The 16,000-nt window shown below is 39.6% G+C and overlaps 1 protein-coding gene across 1 annotated transcript in view; it reads right to left on the bottom strand.

The window, feature by feature from the left end:
* Nucleotides 1–16,000, bottom strand: part of rabep1 (rabaptin, RAB GTPase binding effector protein 1) — a 29,777-nt gene that overhangs the window by 1,934 nt on the left and 11,843 nt on the right. The window contains exons 9-17 of the mRNA XM_079237401.1: nt 14,776–15,237; nt 13,749–13,853; nt 13,530–13,646; nt 7,990–8,088; nt 6,980–7,120; nt 4,195–4,384; nt 2,242–2,297; nt 1,317–1,415; nt 1,098–1,214 (exon numbers count right to left, since the gene is read on the bottom strand). Of these exons, the coding sequence (XP_079093527.1) occupies nt 1,098–1,214; nt 1,317–1,415; nt 2,242–2,297; nt 4,195–4,384; nt 6,980–7,120; nt 7,990–8,088; nt 13,530–13,646; nt 13,749–13,853; nt 14,776–15,237 (1,386 nt within the window). The remainder of the gene's footprint in view (nt 1–1,097; nt 1,215–1,316; nt 1,416–2,241; nt 2,298–4,194; nt 4,385–6,979; nt 7,121–7,989; nt 8,089–13,529; nt 13,647–13,748; nt 13,854–14,775; nt 15,238–16,000) is intronic.

Genomic DNA, 16,000 nt, shown 5'->3' with positions numbered 1-16,000 from the left:
TAGTGTATTAATATTACAGCGATACGCATCATTCATTTATCACCGTTAATTTAATTCTGAAAGGGAATTCAATAATGATTTTTATGTACACACACACAAAAAAAAACTGCCTCGAGTCATAAGGTCATAAGCCATAAGGTACTTGAGGCAGTACTGTATAGTCAATAATGTAGTGTTCAAAGGTGTTAGCCGGCATACCCTTGAACTGTACATTATTGTAGACACAGTACTGCCCTGAGTACCTTATTGCTTTTATAATACGGGTACCTGTGACTTTATAAATAGTAATAGTAAGCTCCCTTTCAGCACAAAATAGTTGTAGCCACCAAACGTTGTGTATCGCAACCGCCATACACATACAGGACACATACACAAAACAGACTGCCTGACCAGGCCGGTTGAAAGCAGGGTGGAGGATGACGCTACGCTCAGCCACCGATGTAAAGAAGTGCTCTCGCTGCTTTTGTCCGTCTTTTCTCCTTTTATTTTTTTCTTCCATGATGTTTAGAGAACTTGCCTCGCGTTGGGAAATTACCGACGTAATTATCTCTCACTGGAAATGATCACGATGTTGTGATCAAACCCTTTTCATTCCTCATCTTTAGGTTAGGGAGGAAGTGACGTGTGTGTTGTCGTTCATTATGCTAGTGTGGGGGATGCTAAGTGAGCTTGTTAGCCGTTCCGTTTGAGCTACTGTTAGCGAAGAGCCCCGTTGCAATACTGTGAACACTCAAGCAATACACCTGCAAGTTAAGGAAATCAACGTCTGCGAGTCGTTACTGCGGACGTTACAATATCAAAGTTTACAAGAAACATGTTTGGTAACTGTCAAGCTTGAAATGACAACTAACGGTCGCGCAGTTTAAATCTACCTGTTATTTTAAGTGCGCACTGATATGGAACGCTCTAAATGTAAACAGGCTGTACAGTACTTTATGGCTGAATAAAGTACACCCCGTGACTCACTCTCAACCAATCATTATGCTTCATTTGATCTACCCGTATTATAAATAAATATATATATATATATAAAAATGTGCATATATTAGACATAAACAAGATTATGCCATCACCAAAAATAGGCTCCTCTTCCTTACCTGAAGGGTCTGAGAAAGTTTGACAAAGTCCTTCTGAACCTGCTCACTGACATCCAGCTCCGTCTGCAGCCGCAGAGCTTTGTCTTTCTCGTCAAACGCCTGATTCTCTAGTGCACTCTGCAGTGAACAGACACACGATTAAATTTATAAAATTGGCCATATTTTGCATGGAGTCTGGTGTGGCGGGTCTGCAGCTAAACGTGCGCGAAGGACTCCCACCTTGGCGGTGGCGAGCTCCCTGAGCTGGCGCTCCAGGCTGATCCTCAGGCCCTGGATGCTCTCCAGCGTCTCTGTCTTCTCTGCTAGACTGCTCTGCAGCTGTACGAACAACAAATTATTAAATCATTAATACGCAAAAGTACTGCAAGTAATGCATTTGCACCACGAAGCGACAACAGAGAGGAGGGTGGGATGAACCCAACCGCAGGATCAGGGGTGATTCAGACTTTATTTCATTTCATTTTTTAAAGCCTATAGTTTCAGGATTTAAAAATGTCTCGACAGTGGTTGTATTAAAAATACACTGTGTCAGATTCTCATTATTAAAAAGATATGTTTTTAACTGCTGTTTTTAAAAAAATTGACCTCTTTTGGTTACGTGATCCTCTTTAAACCGATCTCAAAACCGTAAAAGCTCAAGCAGCTTATGCACAAGTTTTTATTATTAAATAAGACAAATGCATCGTCGCGCGATCGCCGGAAAAACGGCCGGCACTTCATGTGACGTTACGGAGGAAAGGACGTCTCATCTTAAAAACACTTTTTCTCGTTTCCTCTCCTTTTAAAACCGCTTTAGGCCCAGCCAATTTGATGACGGAAATTGCGAATGGTTTACATTCAACTAAATATCTCCTAAACCCCAAGGTCTATTTGAATAATTTAAAAATCTATAATATAAAAAAAACCTTGTGAATATAGATAAGTTCATATATGCGTTAGTGTTATATTAGTTTATGATAGTACACAGAAAAGGATAATATATTAAAAAATATATATATATTTTATTATATCGTAACTATATTAATTAATTTAATATATATAACATAACTTGGCAAAGGTTGGTTTCTCAGCGGATTTGGAGTTAACACACATCCCGGGCTCCTCTGTGCATGTGTGTAAAAAAAAAAAGAGTTGGGGGAAGTACCTTCTCCTTCTCTGCCTTTATTCGCTCCAGCTCAGTCTTCAGGCTTGAGAACGACGCTGTGGGGAGGGAGAGACGTCATTAGGAGGCTCAAACAGCACCAGATCTCACCTGGATCCTTTAAAAAAAAAAAAAAAAAAAAGGCCAGATTCTCTCTGGAGACATTTCTGCGTTCTCTGGAGAATTATTTGGACCGTTAGCGGTTATCAGTAGCTTTAGAGTCGCACCTCGACTGACTACTTGTTACGCTAACTCACTTCTACATGCTGATAAACACACAACCGTTCCATTTAGTAAAGACCTAATGTGTTGTTTTTAGGTAGCAAACCAAACAGCACAGAGGCATTTATACTCGTTATTCTCCGAAACGACAGAGCCTCTCTCTGTCGTTTCGAACAAACTAAATTAACTGTGAAGAGTGTAAATCAGAGATATGAACGTAGACTGGAGGTGTGGCAAAACGGCTTAAACCAGGGGTGCCCAACAGGGGCGTTTCTAGGATTCAAGGAAAGGGTGGGCTTAGCCCCTACAGAACTGGCATGTGTGTGCGCGGGCTTCGCGCGGCAATTTTTTTTCTCCATTGTATTTAATTTATCCATTGTTTCAGACAGTTCATAGATTGGTTCAATCAGAAAGAGTGTGATTTTGCTCTGTAGTTTTGCTTGCATTCATTCAGTATATGATAGTAGAAGAGACAGAATGTCAGGGTCATAGTGAACACAAATATGAACTTCTCTCAAATAACGAGAGAAATACTTTTCCTGCTTGTAAAGGAAAGACGGATAAACTAGCTTTCATATCCACGTCACTCCCAAATCCAATGGATGGAGAATGGACCTGACAGTGTCAACTTTTGAGTTGTTTACTTGTTTTATTTTGAGCAGAAGGGAATACGATTTTGATCTATTTTGTTGTCTGTGTAGTTTTTACAAACCAATGATATTTTATGCTAATTTGGACACTAATACTGAGATAAAGATGAACTAGTTCAGTGTCAAATATACCATTCAATAGTAAAAAAAAACATGAATAACAAAAATAAAAAATAAAAACATTTCAAGTACATCTGAATTATCGAATGATAAATATTGTATGATGGTACTCCTTGGTATAGTTTACGTTGAGATAAACTCCTTGGTGTAGTTTACTATGAGATAAACTCCTTGGTATAGTTTACTATGAGATAAACTCCTTGGTATAGTTTACTATGAGATAAACTCCTTGGTATAGTTTACTATGAGATAAACTCCTTGGTATAGTTTACTATGAGATAAACTCCTTGGTATAGTTTACTATGAGATAAACTCCTTGGTGTAGTTTACTATGAGATAAACTCCTTGGTGTAGTTTACTATGAGATAAACTCCTTGGTATAGTTTACTATAAGATAAACTCCTTGGTGTAATCCTGCTGTGGTTGATGAGAGACATTACAGAGTGAGAAAGCCAGCGCAGCAGCCTCCCCAAGGTCCTAGTGCCCTAAGGTTAAGTATGATGATAGGCTATTGGATTGTAATTTTAAGGGGAGAAAACATACAAACCAGAACACACACACATATGTAGCATGTTAGAGTTATAAATAAGTTGTCCATGTGAGAAACAATAGTTTAATTTAATGACATCACCAAAATAAAAATAAAACGCAGCTCCCGGTGGGCAAATTAACAGGCTCGTTCAAAAGAGCTGCGCCTCGCCTGGAATCCAGACGGGAGCAGCAGGGGGCGGAGTAGTCAGTAACAGGAAGTCACAGAAATAATGACTTCCTGTTAGTTCCGAACTTTAGGCTTCTTGTAGTTTACAGATCACGTTTGGATGGCTTGGTGCTTATAAGGTTAAAATCACACACTGATGGCACAGCGGTGTGTAATACATATATTTTCAACCAAAAATGACATCACTGAAAAAAGATTGAGAACCACTGATCTACCGCTTGATAAAGGGTTAATCGATGATCTCACCTATCTCCTCCTTGCAGCCCTCGATCTCCAGCTGCAGAGTCTCCTCCAGGTTCTCCTTCAGGCACTGATCCGCCTGATTCTGCTCCTTCAGAAACAGAATCTCGGCCTTCAGCTTCTCCTCCATGTGATCGGCCGCCGTCCGCAACGCCACCAGGTCGTCGCGCAGCTGCAGCACCAGAGCATGCAGCTCCTGAGGAGAATTACACATTACAGGCATCGGTGTGGGGGATCATCATCATGTAGTTCTATTAGTTCAGATAAAAGCCATTAACAGGGAAGGAGTTTGCAGACAGGGCGGTGATTTTTTTTTTCTTATAGTTTTTGCAACTCGTTGATGATCTATAAATATTTCCATTTAAGGATATTTGTAATCTTTGCGTTTGAGAGATTGTGTTGTCGCGCCGTCAGAAAGTGGCGTCGTTAAAAAATCTCTGCAAATGAGCTAACTCGGCCACGAAGGCGTCACCGCCGAAGCAATTATCTTCTGACTGCTGCACTGCGAGGATTATCGTATAATGTGGCGTCCCCCGCTCGCCACATGGCCTTCATGGGGACATTTCTTGTTGTTTCTTTTTTCTAAATCAGGGGTGTCAAACATTCTTCTTTCTTTCTTTTTAAATTTTTTTTAAAGTGACATTAGCCTCACGAGGAATACTGTGACGGATAGGATTTCCGATCTTTCAGCAGATTTGGATAGACAAAAGAAGCATAAAGTAAAGTCATTTGTAGCAATTTCAGTTGCAATCAAATGAGAGCACAGACAATGAGAGCAATTACTAAAGATGTTGCTCAACTGGCCGTATTCATCCGTGGTGTTGATGAGATTGTGGCGGTCACCGAGGAGTTCCTTGAGTTGGTACCTATGACAGACACCACTACAGCCAATTACATTGTTAGTGCTCTCGGTGAAGCGCTGGACCGGGTCGGAGTGGACTGGACCCGTGCTGTCAGTGGGCTACAGACGGTGCACCATCAATAATCGGGAGAAAAACAGGTGTGACGAAATTCAGGGAGAAAGTACAATCTGCAAATGGTGGATAACGTTTTTGGACATTTCACTGTATTTTTCACCGGGAGGCATTGTGTTGCAAGTCGTTAAAAATTGATCACGTCATGAAAGTGACGTCACAAACGCGCCACAAAGCGAGGGAATCTGCAGAGGAGAGCCCAGGCAGATAAACAGTGGGCTGATGTCTGAACTTTTGGTCTTTATGTTTCTAGTTTATTGTAGAAAGACCTCCAAATAGGGTTTATCATCCAAAAACCTTCACCAATGATTTAAACATAGTGAAATATTGTCATTACGTATGCGTTATTATGCTATGACTTTACTGGTCCGGCCCACTTGAGATCAAAATGGGCAGCATGTGGCCCCTTAACTAAAATGAGTTTGACACCCCTGCTCTAAATGGAGCGCAGTAGAGCAGCCATGAAGCGTCTCCTCATATGAACACGTGGTGGGCCGTGGATTTGGTAACTACGCCTGTTGTTTAGTTTAACAGCTGATCGGCCAGCAGCGAAGGCACTGCGTGTTACGCTGATGTAACTTCAGCATAGAAGTCCAAAATGACGTCTGTACTAGATGTCTTTTTTCTAAGCTTCTATTATTATAATTATAATAATAATAATAACTTTATTTAGATAGCACCTTTAAAACCAAAGTTTACAAAGTGCTCTACAGAGAATCAAAGAATAGACATAACTTAAAAACCAGTAAACAAAAAGGACCATACCATAAAGGCAATGAATACAACAAAGCCAAACAAATAACCAAAAAGAGAAAATGGAATAGAAAACAAATAAAATATACAAACAAATATTGAGGTTTTCAAAGCTTCAAATGTCTGACGTCATATTTTATTCTGAAGAACTAAATCCTCAGTTTTAAATAATGTGATTAGTTGGATTACATTAGTTTATTTTTTACATCTTTCTACAGTTGTTGCTATGAAATGATGACGTCCTGAAGGAGCATCGAGCAAATGTGAAACATATTATCTTTTTGTTGTTGTTGTAATGATTTTAGTAATGTATTTAAAATACACACACACACAACATAAAATCCAGTTATACTGATGGAATTTGACCGTGGAAGTCCAAAATTAGTTTTTTTTTTTTTTTTTACATCTTTCTACAGTTGTTGCTATGAAATGATTTAAAAAAATAAATAAACTAATTTAATCCAAATCTTTTTGTTATTGTTGTTGTAATTACTTTAGTAATACATACACACATGAAGTAAAATCAAGTTATACTGATGGAATTTGACCGTCGAAGTCGAAAATTAGAATGCCATTTTTCTTCACATATTTTGAAGTTTTTGAATGAAGCTTCAAATATACGTCGTCATATTTATAACTTCATCAACCAAAAAACGTTTAAATTTGAAAAAAGCGATCCGTCTGGTTAACTTGAATCTGGACCTATTGAAAAAAAAAAACAAGCCTACGTGGCTTTCCCTTAAGGACAATAGGGTCTGGACCCTACGTAATTATTAAAACGTAACAATCTTTTTTTTCTTATTTTTTTTAATGTAAAACAACACTCCTCTTCTCACAAGGGCTACGGTACTTTAGCAATTTAAATGAATTAAATCGACCCTGTGGATGAGGAGATAGCAGTTTTAGTTTCGAAAAAACACAATTCTCATTTTCGGGAGAAAAGAAAAAGGGGTGTCGTGTTAATAACACACATAACAGACCCATGTGGGTCGATTCACAGAGTTTTGAGCTTTACTGCCGATGCTAATGTTGTGTTTGAAAGCTGCAGTTTGGGCTTCACGTACCTGCACAGTGTTGGGCATCTGGAAATCCTCCTGTTGCTGCAGCTCCACATGCAGCCGGTGTTTTCCCTGCAGGCTCTCGTTGTCTCTCTGCAGTCGGCTCAGTTCGTCTGCCACCTGCTCCCTCGACTTCACCAGCACCGCCTGAACCAAACCAAACAAATCACTTCATCGTGTGTCAGCTTGTTCCCCCTCTCTCTCCCTCTTTTTGTCTGCCATGTGGACGAGTCACTGGTGAAAAAGTGACTCACCAGTTCTCAGATTCTCTCTGCAGAGCGATCATTCCGCTCGGTGTAAAAGTCGGGCTGAATTCATGACGGCGTGGAGACCCATATTTCTTGAGATTAAGCCACATGCAGCAACAGGAATGTCAAATTTTTTTCTTCAAAGGCTTTGAAGCTCGCAGCTGCACATTCAATACTGAAAATGTTTCTGTCTCACTCACTTCCTCCTGTTTTTACAGAATTAATCTCAATGTTTCGGTTGTGGTGGAGGAGCAACATTTATTTATATATATAAAAAAAGATGAAAGATGAAATATATATATATATATATATATATATATATATATATATATATATATATATATATATATATATATATATATATATATGCAAACATTTTCCCTTATTTACCGAGCAATGCATACGTACATTTCTACATAATCTACAGTGTATAAATCTGTACATTTACGTTGTGGTGCTTGAGAAACATTTGGACATATTTAACAGCACTTTTCCTCCATCTCCCCCTCAAACATGTCAGCAAACATTTTGTGGTGAGGAGGAACGAGTGACGTCATCGCCACAGAGAAGTAAATCCCCAAAACACTAACGGGCTGCAGCTCAGTCTGCGATAGCGGTGCTGGAGCCTGCTGTCATAACCAAATAAGTACCGATACGCCGATTTGAAGGGCTTAAAGTCTCGCCAGCGGACTCCGACACGAGGGAAGGAGCTCGACGTGCAAACGCAGCTGGAGGGAAGTGGCAGCGCGGGAGGAGGTGGCTGCTCACCATCTGCTTCTGTGTGTTCCTCTTCGCGTCACTGAAGGCCTGCTGGAGGGTGCCGAGCAGCAGCTCCGACTCCTGCACTCTTTGCATGAAGGCGGACACCTGGCAGAAATAAATTAAAATAAACATAGTGAAGACGAGATGAAGCTGGCATAGAAACACTCAGTCGGGGGGGAAAGAAGGACGCACATCTTGTAATCTGGCAAAAGTAAAAGTAGTAAAAACACATTTTTTTACTTACTTTACGAAAAGTATCAGCATCAAAATAATGGTTTTATCATACAGTATTCAGATAGTTTACCTTGTACTTTAAGTAGCAATACTACATTGTGAAAAATACTGCACTACATGTAAAGGTTCTGCATTCAAAAGCACAAAAGTATCAGCACCATAATGATGGTTTTAATCAAACAGTATTCAGATATTTTACCAGAGTACAAGTAGCAATACTACAGTGAAAAAATACTGCACGACGACGAAGTAAAAGTCCTGCATTCAAAAGCTTAAAGTACAAAAGTATTAGCATAAAACTATACTTAAAATAACCAAAGAAATAGTACTCATTATGCAGTATTGCCTGTTTCAGAAAATGCATCATATTATTACAAAATATAAACTTTACTTTATATACTTTGACTGCTGGGTAGCTTGTGAATTTGATCAATAAAGTTGTATCTTAATCTCTAATATCACATCGTAATTTATTTGTTATTATTCATTAATTAAAGTTATCAAACAAACGCAGAGGACTCCATGTATAAAGTATATCAGAATATGGAAATACTTGTACTTGTTGAGTAAATTAACTTTCCACCCCTGGAAATACATAACATACTGTATAGTGTAAAATAAAAATGTAGAGTTCAAGCATCTTCTACCACAAACATGATTATAATCAGCTTTTAATGCTGAATAAAGAGTTATAAAACAGTTTGTTTGAATGGTAGAAGTAGTAATAAAGTCAATCACTCTAGACGTATTAATGTCTTGGGTATTAAAGTAAAACCTTAAAACACAACTAAGTATTATAGAACTAAATGGGAACCAGAACTTGACATAAAAACGAAACTAACACTTCTTCTTTTTTGTTGTGACGGACTCCGACGCACTCTGCTGCACTGCACGATCCTCGCAAAGCTTGAACCCTAGAACACAATCGCTCGGGTGATTTTCATTGTGTTGCTTTTGTCTGAGTTGCGTGAGTCCTTGTGTAGCTTCATGCTGCTCACTGACATTATTGAAGGTAGGCGTGTCTTATTGAAGGTGCACGTGTCTCTGCTTCGATCTCTGTTTTTTTCAACAGGCACGCGTTCGGGACGTTAGTGGTAGAGGGTGAAAAGATTTCGGGTGGGTTTTAACATTGAAGGGAGACTTTTCCTTCACAGGACAAGGCTCACATATCCCAGGAACGACCTGACCAAAGAACACGTTCATAGCTCCTTTATTTATATTTTTAATCATGTTTTATTGATGATTCACACATTTTTCACCCGATTTTGAGCCTTTTTTCAGGGTCCCCCCATGATACCCGTTTATTGTTTTATGAGAAGTTCCATAGGGTAAAATAAAAGTAGAGTACTTCAACTTGCCTTGTATTTTAATATATTTTGATGAGAAGTATATTTTATCAGGTACATTATATCGGGTGAAATATACCCAACGTTACTGATACTATTTTTAACCTTAGTGTTCTAGGGTTAAGCATTGATTATTCGAAGGATAAGCATTTAAAAACACTGATGTATTTCAAATGTACAGCATTTCCGATTAAGACACATTTCCAATAATATAACGTGTTTTACTAGATTGTCATTCATTGCCTCATCCTACAGGTCCAACATAAACACTTATAACTGCTTACAACGACAGCAAAAGTGCATTGTAATATAAAAAATATTACAGTATTTTTGACCAATTACCTCGCTAGAGACAATATCGTTGAGTTGATTGTTGGCGCTTTCACTACATATTTACACAAAATGAGGGTTGTTTTGATAAATAATCATCAGTAATTTGGATATAATGAGTCGGGGCTTATGTCCACATGGCATCTTTTTTTATGGCTTAAAAGCTCCATGTGTTTTTGTTTTTTTTATTATTAAAAAAAAGGGAGTGAAAAGATTATTCAAGGTCAGATCGTACAGCGGCCTGTGTTGTATTCTGGAAACAGTGTGGTATTGGGAGGAATCCATTATCACTCATTATTAGTGGTCGTGTTGTGTGTCAGCGGTTTGTTAGTGCCTTTCAACGAATGAAGGACGAGCACACCGGGTCTTTCCCTCTCGTTTGAAAGCAGAGTCGGGTCATAAATGCAGTAAAATGCTCTTATTCTTTGACAGAATAAGAATGTAAATAAATAAAATCTAGTGTGTGTGTGTGTGTGTATATATATATATATATATATATAAATGTACCTTTATCCATCCAGCTTTGTTGTCTTTGTCCCAGTTTAGTGCTACTTTTGTTTGTTCAATTTTATTGTTCATATTCTTTTGTAATTTGAATATTCTGAAGGTCTGTTGTTTCACAATAACGTCACTTCAGCTAAACAATGTCGTACGGCTGCATTTAGTCTCAATACCTCAAAATAGTCCCTTTAACCATCGACAAACGGTTCCATATCAAACAGTTGTTTGTGGTCAGAGCGGCGTGAAATTAAAGAAATACATTTATATAATTCTGCTCCACCATGTCCTGCTCATCATCCCACCCACACGAAAAAATGTGATGCCTCAGGCTCAAGAGGACACATTTCTTTAAGGAACTAATTGAGACGATTGTCCAGTGAATCCTCACTGGGGATCAGCGTCAATTTGTTCTTTATTTCCGCAACTAAGACGTCGTTAAACACCAACTGTGACTAAATCAACATGCAATAATATTGAGGGGGAAAAAAAGTAAAATTGTATAAATAATTATTTTATTTAAATTAAATTTTACCAAGATTTCTAGTTATTTTTGCTGAATAAAAAGAAGAAACAGGATATAATCCTTTTTTTTTCAAATCATTATTTCTCTCTCGTCATTGACTACCATACTTATTTTTCCGAAACCGGAAGGGGCAGAACTTCGCCTCCATATAGCAGGATTCCTATTTTAGCGTCCGGTCCTCTCCTCCCACTGTGGCAAGTCATCTAAACACCAATCCAGTGCAGAAGAGAAGGAATCCTTCAGGTCACACACCTACACGTAGATCGTGGCGATTTACAGGAAGTCAACCCGTTCACTACCGTTGAAACGCTATTATTCTAAAGTACTGAAGTCAATAGACGTCCTCACTAGGGCTGCAACTAACGATTATTTTAATAATCAATTAATCGGTTGATTATTTTTTCGATTAATCGATGAATCGGATAAAAAAAGCAAAAAAACATTCATTTCCAACCCTTTGTTCAAAAACAGAAGTGACAGTGCAAATTCACAGTGCAAAACATGTTCAGAAAGCACAAACAGGTTGCTCCTTGAACATCCCCGAGCTGTTAATTAAACAAATTAGATTAAAATGGATTAACACTAAAAACATACATGCTTTACATCTGCCTTTTTACTGTAATTGATCTCCTTGGAGCAGAGGCTGCTTTAGCATGCCCTGCTTTATCAATATGTATGAAACACTGGGACAGTGGGAAGCTGTACTGCTCCTTTCACGTCTGTTTGGACCTCAACCTCCAGGCCCAGCTCCACTTCATCTCGGCTCTGCATCAAGCTGCGCTGCATATAGAGTCCTCTTCCTTAAACTATTTCATTCTGGGCCTCTTACGACCACGAAATCACGTTGTTGGCTAAACCCAACTACGTGATTTGATTCAGTCTACTTTGAGTAAAAAAACAACCTGCAGCCAGATCCGCCGGTGTGCCGGTTTAACGTTAACGAGTGACAGCGTGAACTGAACCAGACCGGGGGGCTACGGCATGTTTCACCACGTTACGGTTTTTTACAAGCAATACTGAACTGTAACGGAACATAACGTAACTTTAACGACAATACACAAACCAAACACGTTAGCTAACGTGATCGCAAGCTGACTAGCTTCTATTAACAACAAGTTAGAGGGAAATGAAGACGCTGGATACATCTTAACGCTGATTGGCCAAGACTCGACACGTCACATCCAAGATGTTCTATTTTTGCTAAGATCACGACTTCAGCGTTTCTCAGTCTCTCACTCCAATCTCAGACACGCTGGCGGCTCTGTGCCGCTCTTTTTTTTTTTCTACGCGACTTTATGACTGCCGTAATAATCGCGCGACACAACGAATCGATAATGAAATTCGTTGCCAAGACTTTTGCTAATCGATTTTTATCGATTCGTTGTTGCAGCCTTAGTCCTCACTGCACTACATCTAGGTAGATATAAAACAGGATGTAAATAATATACATAATGCACAACAGCCAAGCAGCATATTTGCTTTGGAGCATTGTATATCCAGAATAAATGCTCGAATGCACTTCGGGTCTGACAGACTCTTCTCCGAATCTACCACTCAACCAATCAAATTAGCCACAAAGCTATCAAGCTTCTCTGACGTGCACCAAGCACGAATGTTACTGTAAATGTAGGGCTGGGCGATATACCGGTTGAACCGGTATACCAGTTTCAAATTTCCATACGGTATGAATTTTGTATATACCGTCATACCGGTGGTGCATAGCCGTAACAACTGTTGTCGCTCTTCGGCAGGCAGCAAAATGTATTGTTCACAGCTCACCGCTGAGGGCGCAGCGGTCGGGGCTACTTACGTGTCATGGTTATAACTTTATAACAACAATTAATAACCCACAACTAACGCTCTTTAACAGCGTAAAAAAACCACGACAGTTTGTGACACAAACAATTTGTTGAGCATGTTTAATATGAGTCTAAATGCTTGCTTTGTTTATCCATAAAACACTTTACAGAATAATAATCCTGATCCTTACCCCAAAAGGTCGTGCAGCCTAACCACCATTTAGTTGTGAGGTAACACCATCTATACGTGATTATTTCTTTAACAGTTCTCTTTCGCAGAGGCTTTAAAACTTAGAGTTAGTTGGGACTTTCATCGTCTCTGATGCTTATTGGAGAATTATCCATAAATTGTATTAGAGATAACAAAAAATCTGTTTCTTATAACTGCAGAACTCGTTTGAGAATCGTCATATTTTGTATTTTTCTTCATTATCAAGGGAATCCACTGATAGTCGTCTGTATATTTATGGGTACAATGCAAACAGGATCTGCTAAAAGCTAATTTGGCGTAATTTAAATGGTGGAAATATCCCATAAATGTGAAGGTTGGGATTTCTCCAAAATCCATGGCAACATTATACTCCCTGTTTACATTCTCAAAAGCACTGTGGGAACTTAACAGTCCTGAAAGGTTCATAAGATACGAACACCTCCCTTGAAACTCAAATAATACATTTGTAGCCTGCAGCTTTCATTCTAGGACATCAAATTTTATTTGAGAATGAGAACTTTAAGCTTTAGGTCCCAGGTTCACACTGTCAGTCGCACATATCTGAAGGGAATAATTATTAAAAACGTTCAGCGTGTTCAAACCTTAGCGGTGGTTTCCTCGTTGCCCACTTTGACCAAATCTTCCAAATTCTGTTTCTCCGTCATCGTCCTCTCCAGCTGATCGTTGGCCTGATGGAGCATCACCTGCAGCTTCTTCACCTGGAAGGAGACGGAAGGTTCCTCCAATGAGCATTTTTAAAACTCCCATGGTTTGACGTCAACAAGCGTTCTGAATAAAAAAGCGACACCGGAGACACAAACCTGGTCTCGTGTCTCGGCCTCTTGGCCCTGGATGGCCTGCAGCTGCTTCTCGTAGTTGGAGCACATGTCGCAACGTCGGCCGACCTTCCTGCCAGCGTTTTTCATCTGGTGGCAGACAACAATAACGAATGAAGCATTACATTTCATTTAGCCGACGCTTTTATCCAAAGCGACTTACAATAAGTGCATTCAACCATGAGTATAAACTCCTTAAAAAGGGAACACTTGTAATGGTAAAATATATCCTGTCATAGTCTCAAGATTGGAAGGCCCAAATACTCCCAGCACAAACTAGGTTCCCAGTCAATTATTTTGAAATACTGCTGCTTTCTCCTCAAGGCCAGATACAGAACGAGGGTGAATAGATAAGTCTGCACCTGCTGATAAATTTAATTAATAGTTGGAACAAGAACATGAGACTTGGTTATGTGACTCATATGTTGGCTTTTTTCAAGTGTGTGGCTCATTTTTATTGGTGGTCTGAATTTCATCTGACGGACAGGGAAGTCTGTGTGAGTCTTTTCCACTGTCACTCTGATACGTGTCTGTGTAAACTGCTCTCCGCTTGCAAGCAATAAAGAATCACTCTTTACAGCTTGTGTTCCAGAAGACTTTTTTGTCTGTTCATTAGAAAGCTCAAATTACAATTCTCAACTCTTCTGCCTCTGCCCCAGTGACTCTAAAGATACTTTTTCCACAAAAAAAAAAAAAAAAAATCAGCATTTGTATATAAATTGCTCACCCTGAGGTACCTTGAGGTGAATAAAGGATGGAATTAATTGAACGTGGGGCACGCTTAACAGCAGTTATATATATTAAAAGAAATATCACTTTAATCTAATAGTCAGGAAATCATAAAACAATAAATGCTATTCATCATCTGCCGCGCTGTTAAATCGTCCTAGAATCGGAGGAAAACCTCCCAACGCTACCAGAGACGTGTACGCTTAATGTCCACTGAAGATTTTAGATGATATTAAACCGCAGTAGAGTTTTTAGAACATTTTTAAAAGCCTCGGCGCTGCACCTCTTGCTGCAGCAGGTTCCACTCGCTGTCGCTGACCAGTCGGTAGCCGGCCGGCGATAGGAAGGCGCTGTCGGGTGCTTGGGAGATGCTGGACAGCAGCGACGCTGTCTCTTCCTGCTCGGGCGTCATGGCCTTGATGGCCTTCTCCTGGTCCTTCGTCAGCAGGAAGTGGCTCCCCGTCAGCTTCATGGAGCTGATGGACGAGGTTTCGCCAAAGCTAGCGTCCGCCGCGCCGCAGTCAGCCCCCACCAGGGGCCCGAAGTCAGACTCGTCCAGGTGGCTAGCCGACTTGGCCTTGTGGTTGTGGCCGCCAAGGCCCTGCTGGACGGACAGCGACGAGCCCAGGCTGTCCGTGGACTGGACCCGCCGCAGGTTTTCCTTGTAGGGGTCCGTGGGGCCACCCGTCACCACGTCGGTGTCTAAAGAGTGCAGAGAGCCGTGGCCGCTGTGGTTGCCATGAGGCTGCAGGAGAAAAGGGCAAAGACGTGAGAAATCTGGAAACTCAAGAGAGTTTCCTCATGCAAAGGTCCGGAACATCACAAGAATGTCAAATGTGTGCTATATGATGTTGTGCCATATGTATTGAATTAGTCAACAGTTGTATTAACAACGTCTGTACGTCAACAACTGACTGTCAAATTAAATAAAGTTCAATGAATTAACATCTAAACAATATTTATTATTACAGATTTCCAATTTAAATGGAATAATTATATATAATACATACTCTAATAATACATTATCTTCTCTTATTTCGAGGAAAAATAAAAGCTGGATTTAAAACAGAAAGCTTTTGAATAATGTGACTAAATAAATTAAATAAAGTCCTTAATTTTTGAAAAATTAATTTAACTGAATTGTCATGTAGCTTCAAATTCAGTTTATTCGGGCGTCAAGTGATGTCAATCAAAAGAGCCAAGATATTATATTCTTGTCATCTAAAAAGAGAAATGTGTATTCAGGGACTTTACCTGGTTATTAAACCACTTTCAGCTCATTTCTCCTCTCTGTTCACATCATTGGTCAGTTAATTCATGTGTTAGGGTTCTGATCATATCAATTCATGTGTTAGGGTTCTGATCATATTGGCCTCTTAGGTTTATTTTTCTATGCCTTAATTTCGGATGCGAGTCGATCCGTTTGCTCTAAAGATGTGTGCCTTGTCTTGTAGCGGCGCTTCACATCACTGCTTTTAATATTGCTGAACATGAGACATACTGCTTTT

The sequence above is a fragment of the Taurulus bubalis genome (assembly GCF_910589615.1).
Source record: "Taurulus bubalis genome assembly, chromosome: 2".
NCBI classification, from domain to species: domain Eukaryota; kingdom Metazoa; phylum Chordata; class Actinopteri; order Perciformes; family Cottidae; genus Taurulus; species Taurulus bubalis.
Note: the sequence above shows the minus strand (reverse complement) of the source record. Positions and strands in the feature narration are given on the sequence as shown.